Source organism: Microtus pennsylvanicus, chromosome 5 (genome assembly GCF_037038515.1).
Source record: "Microtus pennsylvanicus isolate mMicPen1 chromosome 5, mMicPen1.hap1, whole genome shotgun sequence".
Taxonomy (NCBI): domain Eukaryota; kingdom Metazoa; phylum Chordata; class Mammalia; order Rodentia; family Cricetidae; genus Microtus; species Microtus pennsylvanicus.
The window spans coordinates 75444752-75464292 of NC_134583.1; the positions used below are offsets into that span (position 1 = coordinate 75444752).

At 45.7% G+C, this 19541-nt stretch overlaps 1 protein-coding gene across 1 annotated transcript in view; it reads right to left on the minus strand.

Moving 5' to 3' along the window:
• Adam12 (ADAM metallopeptidase domain 12) overlaps positions 1–19541 on the minus strand; it is a 306281-nt gene that overhangs the window by 111673 nt on the left and 175067 nt on the right. The window contains exon 4 of the mRNA XM_075972576.1: positions 8094–8172. Within this exon, the coding sequence (XP_075828691.1) occupies positions 8094–8172 (79 nt within the window). The remainder of the gene's footprint in view (positions 1–8093; positions 8173–19541) is intronic.

The window sequence follows — 19541 nt, forward strand, 5'->3', positions numbered from 1 at the left end:
ATGCTTTTCTACAAACGCCGCAGGCACTGGGAGCGCTGGCCGGCTACTCCAATCTCCCCAGGGCTTCTGAGGGAATGCGAACAGCCCACATGGCATGCCTATGGTCACCCACAGGCCTTATTAGAAGTGACAGTATAAAAGATAATTCTTCCTTAGATGTAGCCAGCAAAGAACAAAGTCAAATACTTCATTTTGGAGAGGAGACATAGGAGATTGATTCCAGAGTTAAACTCAGCCACCGCTCCGAGTCAAGCAGCTTACCCTAATTGTTGTTATATTAAAAACAACAAAAGCACCCCAGCCAAGTGGTTCTCACTCCACATGGAAGCTTCAATTCAGGCTGACCCATTGAGGGCTGATTATAAGGGGCAAAGAGACGAGTCAGCAAATTTCCCTTTGTTTTCCTGTCTGAGTCAACAAGAATCAAACTTCCAAGGCTGCATCTGAGTCCTCACCGATAACCATATAAGGCCCAGCTGCCAGGCTGGGGCTCTATACAGGGAAGCAGCTCTCTTTGATTCCATATGTCCGCCATAGCATGGCCAGTGCCTTGACTGGTACGATCTGAGGTCTAGCATTTGAATGAAAACCTTCCCACACATGTTTGAACACTTGTGCTGCCCCAGCTGGTAATGTTTTTTCCAGAAGGCTGTGGAACCTTTAGGAGGCAGTGAGCCACGAGGGGGTGGGGCTTAGAGGCGATGGCTGGCCCCACTTGTGCAGGATCTCTCCCTCTGGTTGTGCAAAGCTATAGAGAGGTGAGGGGTTTTAGTCACACGCTCCCATCACGTTCCTGATGCTGCTGTCTTTGGGCCATGGCGGACTGTATCTGCAAACCATGACTCAAACAGATCCATCCTTCCTTGTTTTTTTGTTCATGGTATTGAGAAATGTAAAACAAATGCATCAAGAAACCGGGGAAGATGAAGACTGATGGGTGAGAAGGGAGATATCCTTTTCTTTTTCTTCTTTTTCTTTCTTTCTTTGGTTTTTCAAGACAGGGTTTCTCTGTAGCTTTGGAGCCTATCTTGGAACTAGCTCTTGTAGACCAGGCTGGCCGCAAACTCACAGAGATCCTCCTGCCTCTGCTTCCCAAGTGCTGGGGTTAAAGACACGCACCGCCACCAGGTGAGATATTCTTTTCTAATTAGGAAAATCAGTGTGTTGTTGTTCCTGGGGGCCTGAGAGGGGTGAGTAACCCATTTATCTATTAAAGATAGATTCATCCAGTCAGCCGAAGATTAATCTGCAGCATCAGCTTTTGAAAAAGGCCTCTGGTCTATTATAGAAGGACACTGGTCCGGGCAGAAGTGAAGCATCTAGTGATTTTTACATCCTCATCCCTTTCCAGCCCTTGGACTCACCCTGGGGAAGGACCTTTCCACCCCATTGCCTCCTGGGAAAGTGAGAAGGAATGGAACAAACACACCAATAAAAATGCAGAGAAACACAAAGCCCCTAATGGAGGTGATGACTATTAAAGTTCTGGAACCTTCCATCCCAGATATTTTCTAGGAGGTCTGGATTTGAAGCCTTTAGCTTTGTGATCCAAGTCCATATTGGAACTGGCAGCTGTTGAACCCGCTAGTACAAGATTTGTACATTTTTTTCCTCTTACCTATTCTTCCTTCCTAGTAGGCATGTCTCTCTGTGTGTGAGATTAGTATGGGAGATGGAAACAGAGCATAGAGCCACACCTGGACAGGCGCCCTACATACTCCAGATCAATACATATTGGAAGAGCAGCCTTCATCATTGTGAAGTTGGAGGAGCAGCTTTTCTAGGCTCCTCCTTTGCTGTTTCTCCTTGGGGATAACCGTTTATCGTGTGGAAATAGCTCAGGGGGTATGTTTGAAACATATTTTAAATAAGATAGACAGATGGACGGACATGTAAATGGTAGGCTTAGCTCATTGCAACTCAAGCACCATGCTTCTATATGAGGCTAACCCTCAGGTCCTGCCTCTGATCTTTTTCCTGTTGTACACACCTCTGTCCAACTGTCTACTGCTGCTTTGCCTCCTGCCCCATTTAGATCCAACGCAAACAAACTTAGGGCTTGTTGCTCTCTCTGCCTCTTCCTTCTAACCATGAACTGTTTCTAATGGTGGCAGGGAAGTCCCCATTGTCCGTCTGTGACCATGTGGATAGGAAAACTCCATTGACTACAATGTTCTTCACCAAATAGCCTTTGGCTCCTCCGTCCTCTGTCCCTTTTGTCATTATATGCCAGTTTCTTTTTTTCTTTTTTTTTTTTTTTTTTGTTTTTTCGAGACAGGGTTTCTCTGTGGTTTTGGAGCCTGTCCTGGAACTAGCTCCTGTAGACCAGGCTAGTCTCGAACTCACAAGAGATCCACCTGCCTCTGCCTCCCAAGTGCTGGGATTAAAGGCGTGCGCCACCACCGCCCGGCCTCTATGCCAGTTTCTACCAGGAAAACCTCCATCAACAGCAACCCCTATCCAAGCAGGTCTTGTTGTCCATCTACCGCCATTTCTCATTTCATCTCCAAGTCCCTTTGGAAGGCACAGTCCTGGACCATGTAAGCATCTTCTGTGACTCCCAAATTCTCAATGTCCAAATGAGTCCACAACTCTTTATCATTAAAAAGGACTCAGACATCCCTGCTGGTCTTTAGTCATTTGTGAAAACGTAACAAATATCCCTCTCTTACTTAGAACCAGCCTTCAAAAGTTAATGCTAAATAGTAATTTGTACTTTATTGTAATAAATGTCTTCGAAGTCTCATTTGTACGTGTTTTTAAATGCCTAGACTTTTTAGTCTAATCTGTAGAAATAAAGCCGGCAATCGCTAACGTGCTTTAGTCTAATTCTGCTGGTTAGACTAACATAGTAACTGGTAGTGTTTATGTGCTGATGATCATATTTTATTCAACAGTATTCAACCCCAACCCAATGAATGAGAGGATTTGGGGATGCGGACACTGTATTGATCAGGTGAGTCATGTCTTGAAAACTGCTATACACAAGAGGCCACGTAAGGCTCTATGAAAGCAGACAGGACTATCAGAAACATTCGTACTCATTAAGCCGAGAGAGAAATTTAATGGAGAGAGTAGAGACTACAAGAGCAGAGAAATACAGTACTCGCAACCTGCAGCTACTAATGTAATCAACTACACTGTTAGAATTATAAATGTTGAGCTACCCTTGCATCCCTCGAAAGGAGGCTGAAAACTGTGTGCTAGGTAGGACTGAGAGATGACTTAATCAGGATGTTTACAGTCATGTTCCTAGTCAACACTGGCCTATGAGACCCACTTCACAAATAAATGCCTTTTATATATTTTGGTGACACTTCTTCTTGTCCAAATTGTCTAATAGTCTCAGGATCATTTATCCCTTATAGGTACGGCAGACTCACTTGTCAAAATCATTTGAGCCCGATGCCACTTTTGTCGGTAGACATTAAAAAGCACTATAATTTTGGTTTGGTTGTTTTGAGACAGGGTCTCATGTACTCCAGGCTGGAATCTATGTGGCCTAGGCTGGCCTAGAAATCTCACCTCTAGCTACCACCTCTTAAATGCTGAGATTACTGACATATGCCACTATGGCCAGCTTAAAAAAAAAAAAACAAACAAACCATTCTTTATTTGATTTCTGAATATATTTTTCTTTTACCTTAACTAATGCTAATAATTTTATTTTTCATTCTTTTAATGTTTTTATGTGAATCGTTGTGTGTGTGTGTGTGTGTGTGTGTGTATGTATGTCTGTGCACACCATGCATGCAATGCACGCAGAAGCCAGAAGGGGGCACCAGAGCTTCCTGGAAGTGGAGTTACAGATGGTTGTTAGCCATGTATGGATAATGGAAGTAGAACCTGATTCCTCTGCAAGCACAACAACCACTCTTAGCCACTGAGCTCCCGAGAATTTGCATTTTTAAGATAAATGGTCAATATTGTTCATATCTTTACTGTGATTGAAAAATTCTCTGTGTAAAAGTGTATCTTCAAAGTTTTCTCTCACTCATTTTGTTAATGTTACTTTATTTTTTTTTCAAATGGACAGATTTTGGGTAAACCGATCCCCTTTCTTAATTTTTTTGTGTCCCTTTTCATAAGTTTCTGCTCATTTTTCAAATCCTCATTTCCAGCATACACATATCCCCTCCCGTGGGCTGTGGCTGATCTAGGAGATTTTCAGTGTCTTGCTTGATGGATTAAGTTGTGTCAACTTCATTTCTGGAGAATTTCCTCTTGGGGAGAAATTGTGAAGTTTAGAGTTATGTTGGCTTGCAGAGGGCTTGCTTATAAATGATCAAACTGAGATCTAAAAGGAAGCATTAGACCTCTCAGCCCTGATTGTGGATGGATACTTTTAGATTTGTAAGAAACCCTGTGACTAGGAGTTGGGCTAGAGCATTAAATGTAGGTAAATCTTTAGATGGAAAAGTCATAGTCTTTTTCAAACTTTTAAATATATGTTGAGAATGTTCTGATAGAATAGCACATATATTTAAAATATATGTTGAGAATGCTCTGATAGAATAGCATTTGTACATTTTCAGTAGCCTTTTGCTTTTTTAATACTTGTGTCTTTATGTGTACATGTGTGTGTCACATGTATATGTGGTATGTATGGTGTGTGTATGTGGTATGAGTGGTGTGTGTGTGGTGTATGTGTATGCATGTGTATATTGTATGTGATGCATGTTGTGGTATGTGTCTGTGGTGTGTGTGTGCATGTGTGTGTGATATGTGTATGCATGTTTGTGTGGTGTGTGTGTATGTGATGTGTGTATGGTGTGTATGTGTGGTGTATGTGTGTGTGTGCACACTACATATATGTAGAGGCCAGAGAAGAGCCCAAGGGAATCATTTCTCTCCTCCTACCATGTGACTTCTATGGATCAAAGTGAAGTCATTAGTCTTGGATACAGAACCCTTTACTCAACCGAGCTATCCCACAGGCTCTCACAGCCCGTTTGACGTGTTCCTTTTATCATTATATAATGACCGCTTGATCACTAATGCCTCTCTCTCTCTCTCCCTTTCTCCTTCCCTCACTTTCTACTTCACTAGCTTGTCTGATGTCAGCACAACAACAGCTTTAATTATTGATATTGATTGAGCTTTATTTATTTATATATAGGGGGTCTTGGCCTTGACAAGTTTATTCAACCTATTTTCATACAGTGAGATTCATGTGTTATCTTATTTTGATCTTTTGTTCCCGTCTGTTTTATATTTATCTCTTTCTTTTTCAATCCTTTTCCTTTATCCTGCCCTGAACTGGGTTGAAACAAGATTTCCACACATAGCCTGTTATTTGGAAGGATGTGCTCTATTTCTCTGGTTTTAAAGGTGCCTCATCCTTTATGTAGCAAAGTTAACCAGCATGCCTATTATTTTTAGTGCAAGACAAACTCTTAAACTGTTTCAAGTCTTCCTCTGTCTTGTTTGAGAACACCCAAACACAGTCACTCCTGTGAAAACTGTTAAGTAGATTTACTTGGTGCAATTGTTTTGCTTGCTATTGCCTCTGACATCTTACTCTCGTGTTCAATCTACTTCTCGCCCAGCTCTTCTGTGCAGGTCGCTCTTGCCTGGGAAGCCTTTGGTATGCTGTGGGAATAGTAATTTCTCGCATCGTTGGCTGTTACCTTCTTGGTTCTGTAAAGTCATTGCAGCAGGGACTGAGGGTGGCAGCTACTGCCCCAGTCCCTGCAGTTTTAACTCCATTGTTGCTGATGAGAAATCTATTGTTGGTTCAGTTGTCTTCATTTGCTACAAACAAACTTCTTTGTCTCAGGCGGCTTAAAGACATCCTCTTTGACGTCCTGCAGGTTCTCTGTAAATCAAACTGGAATATTTCTGCTCTTTCTCCTGGGACTGGTGGGAGTTTATCAAGATCCGTATCTTTCTTCAACCTGGAGCACCACCGTTGTTACACTCTGAGCACCACCGTTACACTTCTTTCCCTATACTGGAAAATAGATTTCACTGGAATTCCCATTAGCTCTATTCTGTTCTGAAAACCTTCTCTTCTGGCTTTTCCTCCACCTGTTTTGGGAAGGGCTAATTTCTTTCTCTCCTTCTGTCCAGGGGTGCTCCTTCACAGTACCTTTGCCCATTGTCTGACTTGTGATTTTTTTTTGCCTTGGGGAGCAACTTACTAATATTTTTTCTCCTTTTTTTCACTTTGTATGGTCATCTCATACATCTGGGCTGTAGAAACTCCCCTATGGGGCATTTCAGCATAGGCTGCAGCCTGGGCTCCAGCAGACTTCCCTGACTTGGGAGTGGCTTTGAGGTCAAGGTTTTGATGGAAACTCCAGCCTTATAGTGATATTCAGAGTCTGGAGATGGGCCAATACATCTCCAAAGCACATAACACATGCAAAAGGTTGTGTGGATCCCAATCTTTCTTCTCTTTTGTGTGTGTCATGTGTGTGTATGTGTGTGTGTGTGTGTGTGTGTGTGTGTGTGTGTGTGTGAAATCTTTCAATTCATGACACATGGCAGACAGTTCTTTCCTGTTTCCTTAGGGCTGGGAGAGTTCTGTTGTCTTCCACACAGGGAAGCCAACTCTTGTGAGATTCTAATCGCAGACTCCAGCTCTCTCTTCTCTGCCTCTAGCACCTGGCATTTATATCCATTCTCATTTATATTCATTCATCCTATCTCTCCTGCTCCCCACTCTGGGTCCTGCGTAGTCTTTTGGGGGTCACATGACCCAAACTCAGTAGCCAAAGCTCTAGCTATCCCCACCCCACATATCATTTTGTTATCAGAGAGTGTCTCACTATAGCCCAGGCTAGTCTGGAACTCACGACATAGCCCAGGCTGGCCTTCGACTTGCTGTCATTTTCTTGTGCCCCAAGTGTGAGTCACTACAGCCAGCTAACGTCCCTTGGACTGATTTTCCTGAATAAAGCTTGAAATTTTCACAAAACCTTGGAGGTGATTAGCTTTTGTTTTGGATTTCTATGTGTCTTCTCAGGGTTTGGAGAGCTGTGGTAGAACCATGTTCCCAGATCATGAATCATCCACTCCTAAGAACCAAGTCCCAAAGATGGTAGGGGCAGAACGCTGGAGGCCTATCGCAGAGAACGAGGGGCTCCCAGGGAAAGGGCTACTCTACCGGCTCACTTAAAAAAAACAAAGTCACATGCACACAGGTACACAGAGTCTGTCAAAGGGACACACCATGAGCTTGGGTCAAAGCTATCTATAAAAGCTCAAACATCAGTCTCCTGAGATGGCTCAGTGGGTAAAGGTGCTTTCTGCCACCTTGATGACAAGTTCACTCTCCAGGATCCAAATGATAGAATAGAACTGATTACCACAAATTGTTTCTTGACCACTACATGCGCACGTGCGTGCACGCGCGCACACACACAAGGCGCATAGACACATACTCTAAATATTTTAAAAGTTCAAATAGTAGAAAAGCTGACTAGGAGTGTGGTGGCTCAGCAGAGGGTCATGCGCTTTTTCAAAGTTGGCTCAGCACAGACACTTCTCCTTTACATCTCTTCGTGAGGCAGCAAGCTCAGCCTTGCAGGATGGCTTTCCAATCCACCTCCAACCCTGGCCAAGCTTTCTAATATAAAAACAACTTCACCATCCTCCTCCTCTTCATCTTCCTCTTCCCCTCTTCTCCCTCCTCCCCCTTCTCTTCCAATTTCTCATTTTGTCAGAGGCTCACTGTGTAGCTCTGGATATGTTCATAGCTGGGCTTGAACTCATGGAGACCTGTGAGCATCTGCCTACCAAAGTGCTGGAACTGAAAGTCATTGCTACCACATCTGGCAAAAAAATCTTTCTTAAAAAGCTGTTTTTTGTTTTTGTTTGTTTTTTGTTTTGTTGTTGTTGTTGTTTTTGGAGGGGGAGGTCTCCTTTTGTAGCCCAGGCTGTCCTGGAATTCACTCTATAGCCTATACTAGACTTTAACCTCAGTGGTCCTCCTGCCTCAGCAAACTGGAATTTGAGATGTAGGCCTGGCTTCTCCAGGGATTCTTGGGGCCTAAATTAAGAACCTAGGGGATGTGATTAGCTCAGCTACAAAGTGTCAGCACAGACTCCATGTCCAGAGCTCTGCTGGCCCAAAGTTTAGGACTCACGGTGTAGTTTCGAGTGGAGGAGACGTCAGTGCCATCTTGCAGATAATGGGTCTCCATGAAGCCCTTGGCAATGAGTCCCCTGTGGAAACAGAAAGGACACGGAAAGATGAGTCTGGTATTGCTTGAGCTACACCGCTATGAGCATCTCAGGGCTGGGTCCCAATGGGCTCCACCTATTCAGGTTTCCAGGGAGACGCTGGAGGGAATCCAAGTAGAGGACAGTCTGCAACACATGTTTGAAGAGTTGCCCATGTGGGACCCATAGGGTCCCCTTCACACCTCTGATCCCATTCCTCTCAGGCACACAGCTTAGCAGTCACCACGTACCTGGATGGACACCCTTCCCCCCCTGACACACACATCATACCTTCTCCACACCATTACCCCCTCTCCCCACATACCACACTTTAAAACGGTTGTGCAGACATATTTCCAAGTTGAGAAAACCTACCCCCAGAGGTCACGTTGCTCCACAAACTGCAATCAGTAGCAAAACCACTTCTAGGAAAACTGATTTGGAGCCATAGTTTTCCTCACAGGTGAGAGAAGCTAACTATCAATACAGAAATGTCACAGCGGAGGTTAAAGAGATGATTAAATGTTAAAAGTGATGTAGGTGAGAACTAAAAAAAAAAATTGACATACTGAAATCCCGAATTTCCAAGAGAAGCTAAATTCAGGAAAGCCCCTTCCTTGTGTCCCAACTAAAACCACGACAGTCGCCCGGTCTTCACTGAGGCCAGAACACAGGCTAGCTGGCTTTAAATGATTTTGCGGCCTGAGATGGTGTGCCCTGTTTCACCCTGCTCAACGCAATGCAGGAAGTTTCCTGTATACCGACTATGTGCTGTTTTTAGCTGCTGGGTCACAGAGGTAATTCGACCAGTCTCGGCTCTTGAGGATGCTTCAGCCCCGGCAGGTGATAGCGAGGACTGTCTCAGAGTAGGAGAGCTGTATCCCGGTGAACCAGTGCGCAGTAGGCAGAGCATCAAGAAGGCTCTGTGGAGGGAACTGGACACCAATGTGTCAAAAAAGAGAGAAGAAGGCCGAAGCACATCAGAGTGGGTAGGGGCGGAGGCACTCCTAGGCTGGGGGTGGCCACGGCAGGCTACCTGAAGATCTGGACGGGAAGCTAGTCTGTATACAGCGTAAGAAAGAGCCCTAAACAGAATCTGATTTCATCTGTTGGGGCAACAGAGCCCAGAGTGGCTTCAAATTCTGAGTCGTGGCAGGAGCAGTGGAGGGGTGGGGGCAAGAGGCGAACACGTGACCCAAGCCCAGCCAATCACAGATCTCTTTTATAGGAAGTGGGGCAGTGGAACTTCTGTAGATGAAGCTTTTCCTCACATTCTTAAGACTCAGGGTGTGGCTGCAGAGTTGCCTCCAGCCTGGTGTCCACTTGGAGGGGACGCTGGAAGTAGACAAACCTGTCATCCCGCAGTGATGGGGGGAAGAAGGGAGATGTTCAGCGGCGTGGGTGAACATCTCTGCACTCCAGTAAGTCCCTCTTCAGTTTGAGCCGGTTCCGGCTGAGTTTGCAGCCAGCATCCGGATAAGTATCCCGATTTAGGGAGGCGGAATGCTGGGTATGTCATAGACGAGAGGACTCGCTTTCCAAACTCATTGTCTTAAGGCTCTTCCAGCCAAGCTCAGAATGGAGGGCAATATCCCCGTTTTACATGTATTTCAATACATTCAGGAAACATGCATGCCTGTTTTAAGTCAGCTAGGCCATTGCAGTGGGTCTGAGCTGTGATGTGTTTTAGATGGGCACACCAAAATATAAGTCACAGAGAGTTGACAACCATACATGGATTTTCCTGAGCTCCGAGTTTTGTTCACTTCCAGAGTATTAAAAAACACATTTCGGAGGACTTCCCTGGTGACAGTGGGGGGGGGTCACATAAGCCCACTCCCAAAGTTCTTTTCTCTTTTCAGCTGGAAGTTTTAACTGTCTTTGAAATGTCTTTCAGGTCCTAGAGAATACGGCCACATCCACACCTGGAGCTCCAGAGTGTTCTGAAGTGTCACTGCCTGCTTTTTCCTGTCGTGGGTCTCTAAGCAGGCCCTGGGTGGGTGGCCCCCTCCTAACTCCACCCTGCTTTCTACAAGGAGTAATATCTCCTCCGGTTCACACTTCCTCTGCCCAACACTTGTCCCTGGATTGCTCTAGAACATTCCACCAAGGGCTTTTGCATTTGCCATAGCCTGTGCCTGGAACGTCCTTTGCCTGGTTTGACATGCGGCTGACTTCTTTTCGTCTTTCTTAGCGTAAATGCTGCCTTCCCAGGGGCCTCTCCTCTGATGTGGGATCTGAAGCAGCCCCTTCACTGTCACCCACTGTGGGAGCCCTTTGGTTTCCTGTATAGCATTTCTCTTTGGTTTATTTTATCTGTTTACACTTTGCCTTTCTTTGCTCTCAAGAATGTAAGCCATAGGGGACGTTCATTCACCGTTGTGTTCCTGATGGTGCAGCCCGCCCACATAGCACATGGCCTTCTCCTTCCCGAGCTAGTAAAGAATTTGCCGAGTACTTCCTTTTTAAAAATATTTTGAAATTATAACTTAATTATAACATTTCCTTTTCCTTCCTCCCAATCGTCCTATATACCCGCCCCCCTCTCTGTCAAATTTATGGTCTCTGTTTTTCACTAATAGTTATTGCATGCATATATGTGTTTAAGTGTATGTATGTATGTATATACATATACATATATATTCCTAAATATAACATGTTAATTCCATATAATGTTCCTTGCATGTATATATTCAGGGCTGGTTGTTTGGCCCTGGACAACCATTTGGTGTGCTCTTCCGTGGGGAGGACCACCTCTCCTGCTCCCAGCTTTCCTCAGTCACCTACAGTTCCTTGCACAGGGTTGAGGCCACATTTCTTTTTTCTCTCCCCCCTCCACTTTGGTGTGTTCATTGGTGCCGTCCTCATTCTGTTCATGTCGGGCATTCATGTTGCTGAGACTTCATGGGTGTAGCATCTGACATTACCAGGAGACACAATCTCACAGCAAACTCCCTGGTCCTTTCTGGATCTTGCAGTCCTTCCACCCCCTCTCCCACACAGTTGCCTACGCCTTAGGTCTGGGAGTGTTTTGTAGATGTATCCACTGGACTGGCTCCACAACTCTGCATTTTGGTTGGTTGTGGTTTCCTGTACTGGTGTCTATTCGTTGAGCACCTTCTTTGAGCCGGGCATCTGCTTTGCCTGTGGCATCTCATGTAAACCTTTCTAGCAGCTAGCTGTAGGCGTGTCTGCTATTGTTCATTTCTTTGTGTTCTGTCTCTTGAGAGCGGTCCAGCCTGGCTTTGAACTCCAGATCCTGGCACAGGCTCTAAGAGAACAGACACTGTGTCACCAAACTCAGCTCTAACTCTAGACACTGCTTTTAATCTCAATTTAAACACAAACACAAACACAAACAAACAAACAAAACAACTCCGAAGCCAGAGATACAGGGGAGTTCTGGTAGCCCGTGCAAAGTCACACCCAAGCTTGTACTTTAAAAAAGGTATTTTTATTTTATGTGTACAAGTGCTTTTCTTGCATGTCTCTCTCTCTCTCTCTCTCTCTCTCTCTCTGAACGATAGACTATAAGGGTAGATTATTAAATCTACTCTGAACAGAAAAAGGAGGGATATAGAAATAGGATGGCTGCAAAGCCACAGGCAAGCGGCTTTTTTTGTGAATTCGTACCCCAAAAGTTGAGCGCCAGATAAAGCGTGAATTCTAATTAATCTTAATATTAAAAACTCAGAGTCAGATATAGGGGTTAATGCTGAAAGATCGGAGACACAGATCAGTCAGTCACCACTTTTTAACTCTACAGAATCCTCAGATCATAGGGGCAATTCTGTCCTGAGGAATCCTCAGCTCTGAGTTCCTCTCTCCGCCCAGCCAAATCTCTTACTGTCTTCACCTCCCTAGTGCTAGGATTAAAGGTGTAAGATCCCAAATGCGTAAGCTCTGTTTCTATTTTAGACCGATTCAATCTTGTGTAGCCCAGGGTGGCCTTGAACTCACAGAGATTCGCCTGCCTCTATCTCCTGAATGCTGGGATTAAAGGTGCGTGCTACCACTGCCTGGCCTCTGTGGCTTGCTAGTGTGGCTAGTTCTGCACTCTGGTCTTCAGGCAAGCTTTATTTGTTAAAGCACCAACAAAACATCATGACGTGTATGCCTGTGCACCACATGTGTGCCTGCAGATGTCAAAGGATGCCATCAGATTCCCTGGAAGCGGAGCGGTGAAAGGTTGTAAGGTAACGTGTGGGTGCTGGGAACAGAACCCTGGCCTTCTGAAGAACAACAAATGCTCCTAACTGCTGAGCCCCACGGTTAGTGCTCTTGTGCCTTGTGGTACCACCATCCTTCCAGGCTGGCCCAGTGCTATCTGCTAAGCCCATGTGACAGGTACTACATAAACAGTGGAGAAATGTGCACTGAGTGGAACAAGGGATGAATAAATACACAGATGCTAAGAGTAAACCTGAGGACAGCACAGCAGCGCCATCCCTTCATGCCAGGACTCTCTGGGTAACTCACATCCCACCTCCCCTCCTCAGTACATTTGATGAAACCAAGCAGGTGCTAGATCGGCGTGTTCTAAGATGTCTATCTGCTTTAAACGTGGCCCGAAGTCAAAAGTCCCTGGAGAAAATGAAGAGGGGCAGATGGACAATGGTTGTATTAGAAATATGACAGCAACGATCTTGTACTTTTACCCTAAGAGAAAATCAAATTAGATGGCTCTCCATCAGCAAATGGGAGCAGAAGGTGGATGCATAATTTCATGAGAACATTCCTGTCCTCTGCTTATTAGATTAACTGACCTAACAAGCCATTCTCTCCCCCTCGGCACCAGACAACGAAATGCATCTTAACTGTGCCAGAAGCTGACGTTGCTGGTTCCCATTTTCGTCGCTGTTATTAGTGATACCTACGTAACACTCTTATTTAGCTGCTAATTATTGTGCTGGGTTGATTAGCCTTTTATGGTCTAGTTTCTTGAGTTCTTTATATATTATGGAGATCAGACCTTTGTCAGTTGCGGGGTTGGTGAAGATCTTCTCCCAGTCAGTGGGTTGCCTTTTTGTCTTAGTGACAGTGTCCTTTGCTTTACAGAAGCTTCTCAGTCTCAGGAGGTCCCATTTATTCAATGAGGCCCTTAATGTCTGTGCTGAGACAATAGGGATGTTCTATTGGGAACTCACCAAGGCCAGCTGGCCTGGGTCTGAAAAAGCCTGGGATAAAACCGGACTCGCTGAACATAGCGGACAATGAGGACTACTGAGAACTTAAGAACAATGGCAATGGGTTTTTGATCCTACTGCACGTACTGGCTTTGTGGGAGCCTAGACAGTTTGGATGCTCACCTTACTAGACCTGGATGGAGGTGGGTGGTCCTTGGACTTCCCACAGGGCAGGGAACCCTGATTGCTCTTTGGGCTGACGAGGGAGAGGGGGAATGGGAGGCGGTGGCGGGGAAGAGACAGAAATCTTTAATAAATAAATAAATAAGAAAAAAATTATTGTGCTGGACCCTGGAGGTAAGGCAGCATGAGCTTCTCTGGGAAGAATAGATTTAGAGTGGCCACAGCTGTAAGAGACACACCTAGAGCTCTGCCTGGGGTCAGAGAACTACCTCCAAGCCTGCAGCTAGCCCCGGAGGTGGTAGCCAGGAGGATTGGGAGAGGTGATGGGAAAGAATCAGTTACTTTTGAATGAATGTGGAGAAAAGCAGATACCAAGGACATTCCAGATGGGAGTGGCCACATACTGAAAGGCACCGTGTGCAGGGACAACAGGCTGGGCTTAGTGACCGTGGTGGAACATGCAGCTCCTACTCGGGCACACGTACGTACTTGTGCACATGTGTGTGTGTGTGTGTGTGTGTGTGTGCCCGCCCGCGCGCGCGCGCACGTGTGTTTTTGTGCATGCGTGTGTGCGCGCGCATGTGTGTGTGTGAGTGTGTGTGTGTGTGAGTGTATGTGTGCACACTGAGACAGACAGCTGGGAGTGGCTCTTACAGTCTGCTACATGCCACTATTTTTGTTCCCTGCAACAGGAGCCATGACACATGGTGGTGTCCTGAGCTGACAGCAGCCTTGGGATGCTCCTCCACTCTGACAGTGATATGGAGATGATTTTGAGGGGAAGAAGGGAAAGAGAAAGGCTAAAGAGGAGGCCAGTGTGAGTGTGCAAAGGACCAGGCTAACACTATAGTGACCAGGAGTCACACCGAGGAGGGGCCAGGACAACAGCAGGTGCTGATAATGGCTGGGGGCAGGGATGTCAAGAGGCCACCTGGGATGGGACCGGAGTTCATACACACTGAGTGTGGGAATGCTGAGGGACCTTGTTCTTGGCTGTGTCACTTTAGCGATGGACTGTATATGTGACTTGAGGGGCGGCTTAAAGTAGAGATATCATGGTATGTGGTGGGTGACAAGCAGAACCCCACCCTTCCCAACTGAACACTGTATTTTCTAATTTCAAAACCTTTGGACACATGTGGCTGAAAATGGCCATTTAGACTTTTCAATAAAACGTTATGATGTAAGTAAAGTCCTTATAAAATATGCATTTCTGAAAACGTTTGGATATTGAATCAAAACACAAATGACCTCCAAATGGATTTTTTTTTGGATCAATATTGAAATTGCACTTCCCTGCATTTACCATTATGTAATTTAGTTATATAGCTTGAGTAAGATGAATTCCATTAGCGGGACATACGCTGTGCCTACTCATTTTGGTCTCTGGGAGCCCCTCTCTTACCCCCACCCTCCTATAGTCTGCCAGGATTTGGCCTCGGAAGTTTACCTTGTCTATGTTATTTTTTGTTTGTTTTTTTTTTCTCCCTGGGACAGAGCGGAACTGACATCCCTCCTGGACGAGCCCAGTGCCTGGCACGTGGTGATGATGGAAGACAGAAGATGAACATGGTTACAGAAAAACTACTTGACCCAGCCTGAACAGACAAATAAATGGATCGGGGCTTAAATGGTTTTCAAGGATCTTAGGTGGGGGCATGGCATGGTGACAGTCATATACAGGATGTCATTAGTTTAAGAATTTTAAAAAGCGTGGGGATGGAAAGATACCCCAATAGTTAAGGGTACCAGCTTCTCTTCCAGAGGACCCAAGTTCAGTTCCTAGCACCCATGTTAGGCTTTTTATAACCACGTGTAACTTCAGTCTCCAAGGGCGCCTGCACTCATGTGCATATACCTACAAACAGATTCACATGTAATCAACAACAAAATGATGATGATGATGGTGATTCCCAAAGCTTGAAGGTCATTTAGATAAACTCTGACTCCTCAGCATCATTCCCAAAGCTGTCTAAATGTGGGAAGCAGAGAAATGGCAGAGAGGCATCAGTTACTTGGGCTACAAAGATAACACGCCACCTTTCCTTTCTATTATTTCTTTGAAGAGTGTACACAGGGCTTGTGGGCTTAATTACCCTGTGCGACACAGTCATAGAGAAGTGTCACAAGACGGCCCTTGCCTGCCAATTACCACCAGCAGGCACCGCAGAAGCTCTCCGCAATGGAATCATACGTGCGTAGACTTCAGTGACTTTGTCCTTCTGGAGACCCATTTTATACTCCAGGAGAGCCTCTGACCTGAACCCATTTTCTGCTGCAGATTTACTTCATGACAGATTATTATCGCCCAAATTACAAAGTCATTCATATAGAAATGTGGGTCCTGGCCTCCTCCTGCTAGAATGCGGGAATACAGCTAGGATGCCAGAAATGAGAGACGAAGAAGCACCCACAGCTTTAACAACACAGCACACAATAAAAACCATAATTAAAAACCAGGATCTTCCTGAGTAAATTGGGAGCATGGGGACCTTCGGGGAGGGCTGAAGGGGAAGGGAGAGGCAGGGAGGGGAGCAGAGAAAAATGTAGAGCTCAATAAAAATCAACAAAAAAAAAAAAAAGGAAAAAAAAACCCCAAAATCCAGGATTCGTGTTTGCCTACTAGGATGGTTATCTTTTCTCTAATATTATCTAGTCCTAAGTTAGAATCAAGTAAATTTAGAGTAAATATGAAGAGACACACCAGCACACCCTCCTGAACTCCATGGACTGTGAAGGATGTTTTCTGGTTGGTAACAAAAACCCTATACTGTCCAGAATCACAGACTTATTAATATGATGTCCATGGAGGGGAGAGGGTACTAGAAAACCAGTGCGTGGGGGTACAGGGTAAGAGAGGGGTTAGGGAGCTGCCTCGGTTGGTAGAGTGCCTGCCAGGTGAGCATCAGGGCCTGATCTAGGGTTCTCAGCACTCTATGGTTGTACCTATCTGTAACCCTAGCACTGGGGGTGGAGGGTAGATGGAGGTAGGCAGGTACCCCTCACCCTCAGCTCACTGACTGTCAGTCTAGCCAATCAGTGAGCTCTAGGCTCAATGAGAGTCCCTGTTTCTAAGGATAAGGTGGAAAGTGATAGTGAAAGACACCCACTGTTCACCCCTGGCCTTAATACAGATGTGCACACAGGCACTGGCACACCCATACGCACAAGCGTATACATACACGCTGCACATGCATGCAATCATACACACATAAGCACAGATGCATGCACAAACACACTCACGTGGAGGGAGCAGGAGACAGACAGACAGACACAAGTTGGAAAATGAAAGCAAGGGCCCCATTCTTCCCTCAACTCAAGTCTGCTGGCATTTCTGAAACTTGCTCTTTGTAAAGTTCCTTGTTGTCCTTGAGGAGGTGGTGCCACCCAGTGAACAGGAGTTCTGGGCGAGAAAAAGTAGAGCATTATCACTGTCCTCCGTCATAGGTGTTATCACTGTCCTTCTGTCTGCTGCATTATCTGCTTTCTCGACAGAGACCCTGGGGGATGAGGACTATTTAGCCCTGCCTATGAGAAGCAGGAAACAGCCGGAAAGATTAAGTCACGTGTACACAGTCATATAACAGGATTTAGGGAGATAAGACCAGACTGTTGGGTTCTGAAGACTATGCCCTCCTAACCAGTGATCCACACAGCCGTCCCAGGAGGCAAGGCTACCCCATGGTTCTGAAGGCCTGAGAAAAAGCAGCTGCCAGCCATGTCCCAGAAGTGTATCTGGTATGCTGGAGGGAACATATGAACAGGGAGGTTTAGGATGCCTCTCTGCACTCAGTTTGACTTAGTCACAAAATTCAGGTTAGTTTTGGATGTAATTTTGGCATTTTGGGGTTCTAAATATTTAGCACTGTACATGTATAAGAACAATATGGCATTTTATTCCTTTTGTTATTCTTCATTTACTAAACGCTCAAAATATTCAAACATGTTATGCCTTTTTTTCTGAAATAATAATAATGATTTTCCTTTGCACAAACCTTTCTTATTTAGTTTCTAGAAACTATTATAAATAAAACTGTTGATACAGCATTTTGGAAACCGTAGGCGACAATTAAGCTTTCTGCCGAATAATTTCTTAATACACTGCCTCCATTTGTAAGTCACGAATGGGCAGGGTTCCGGATCAAAGAGTGGGCATCTGTAAAGAGCTGAGATGTCCCTGCTGTCTTTTGGGATGGAGCCCTTGAGTTCAGCTACCCTCATAACACTGATGTCAGTGTCACCTCAGCAGAGATCTCTTTCATGTCAAGGACTTGCTTTAGTCACCTTTCCTGCTGCTGTGATAGAATGTCCCCACGTTTCCTGGGAGAAAGGCTCTGTTGCTTGAGGTTACACATCATGGTGGGAACGGTATGATGGAGGGGCTGGGGCAAGTTGTATCCATAGGCAGGAAGCAGAGAGAGAGAGAGAGAGAGAGAGAGAGAGAGAGAGAGAGAGAGAGAGAGAGAGAGAGAGACAGAGAGAGAGAGAGAGAGACAGAGAGAGAGAGAGACAGAGAGAGAGAGACAGAGACAGAGATAGAGAGAGAGCGCCACAGTCCGCGGGTAGGAAGGAGAGAGAGAGAAAGAGAGGCAGCCACAGGCAGGAAGCAGAGAGAAGCAGATGCTGATTCTCACTTTGATTCTCCTTCTTCTCCAGTCTGGGGCCTCAGGCCAGGGAACAGCACCACTCACAGCGCAGGTCTTTGCTGCTCAGGGAACCTAACCTGGATCCCCTATCAACTGTGCCATCAGCCAGACAGTATTGTAATTAATATAGTTTCTGTGTTATTATTCGGGTCTGGCGGCCAGGAAACGAAAGCGCAGTCTCTGTTTACAAATGGCACCTCTGTGTTCTTTGGGACTGAACAATTATGGAACTGGACAGGACAGAAGCTTCCATCTACATGCTCTGGTGACCTGGCAAAGAGTGGCTTTTCTCAAGCCTCAGAATTTTCCTTTAAAGAAAAAACAACAAAACAAACAAACAAAAAGTAATAACATCGTCACCACCACCAGCAGCCGCAGGAAGAAGTGGTCTGAGCTCTTCATCTGCATATTCAAATTTAAGTATTTCTCAAGATAGGGTCCAGTGTATCCCACCCAGACTTGCTTCAGGCTAGCTCTGTTGTTGGGGCTGAAGGCTGACCTTGGACTCCTGAAAGTGGACAGACTGCAGGCACGTGCCACTGTGCTTGGTTTAAGCAGGGCTAGGGGACTGAATCCAAGGCGTCACATATTCTAGGCAAGTGCTTTACCCTCTGAGCTATGCCTTCCCCATTGTAATGGTTGTTCTGTCTCTTTAAGAGACAAGCCACACCCACTCCCTCCCCCATCCACTGAGGCAGGCTGATCTTCAGCTTCTGGCCTGAGCTTGCTCTCTTTTCTATCTTCCTCTCTGAGAGGCAGCTTCGCTTCTGCCTCTCCCCACTTCTCTGCATCCCCCTTCTCTGTCTCTTTCTCCTCTTCTCTCTCTCTGTCCCCCCCTTCTCCCTTCCCCCTCCATAACCCCTTGAATAAATATTCAACCTCACTCTGCATGTCATGTCTATCCATGTCTCTGTCTCCTGCCCGCCCGCCATGTGTCTCCCTGCCTGGGACCAGCCACTGCCAGGGACCAGCAGCCATCACTGCCTGGGACTGGCTGCTCCCAGGGCCCGCTGTCTGCTGCCACATGGCCCGCTACCACCATTTGGGACCTACAGCACTTCTGCTGCCTACTGCTGCTGGGGATCTTGCAGCATTTTTTTAAAAAAAATATAAAACCCCTCCTTCACATGGTCAGATTTCATGTTTATAACACCCTTGGCAGATAGGCTTTTGTTTTGGGAGGACAAGCCAGAGGCACAGAATGACTAGCATCTTGCCCACGGTCACACAGCTGGTACTGGGCAGGCAGTTTGATTTCAAAGCCCATTTTTTTATTGCTATGCAAATGATACTTCCAATTTCCTTTGGTCGTACAATGGCCGTTCTGCCCATTTCCCTGTAAGTGAACCATTTATGCTTAATGCGGCGAGATTGCCTTGGAAAGCAGCGACGAAGGATTTCTAGTTTGGGTTCGCTC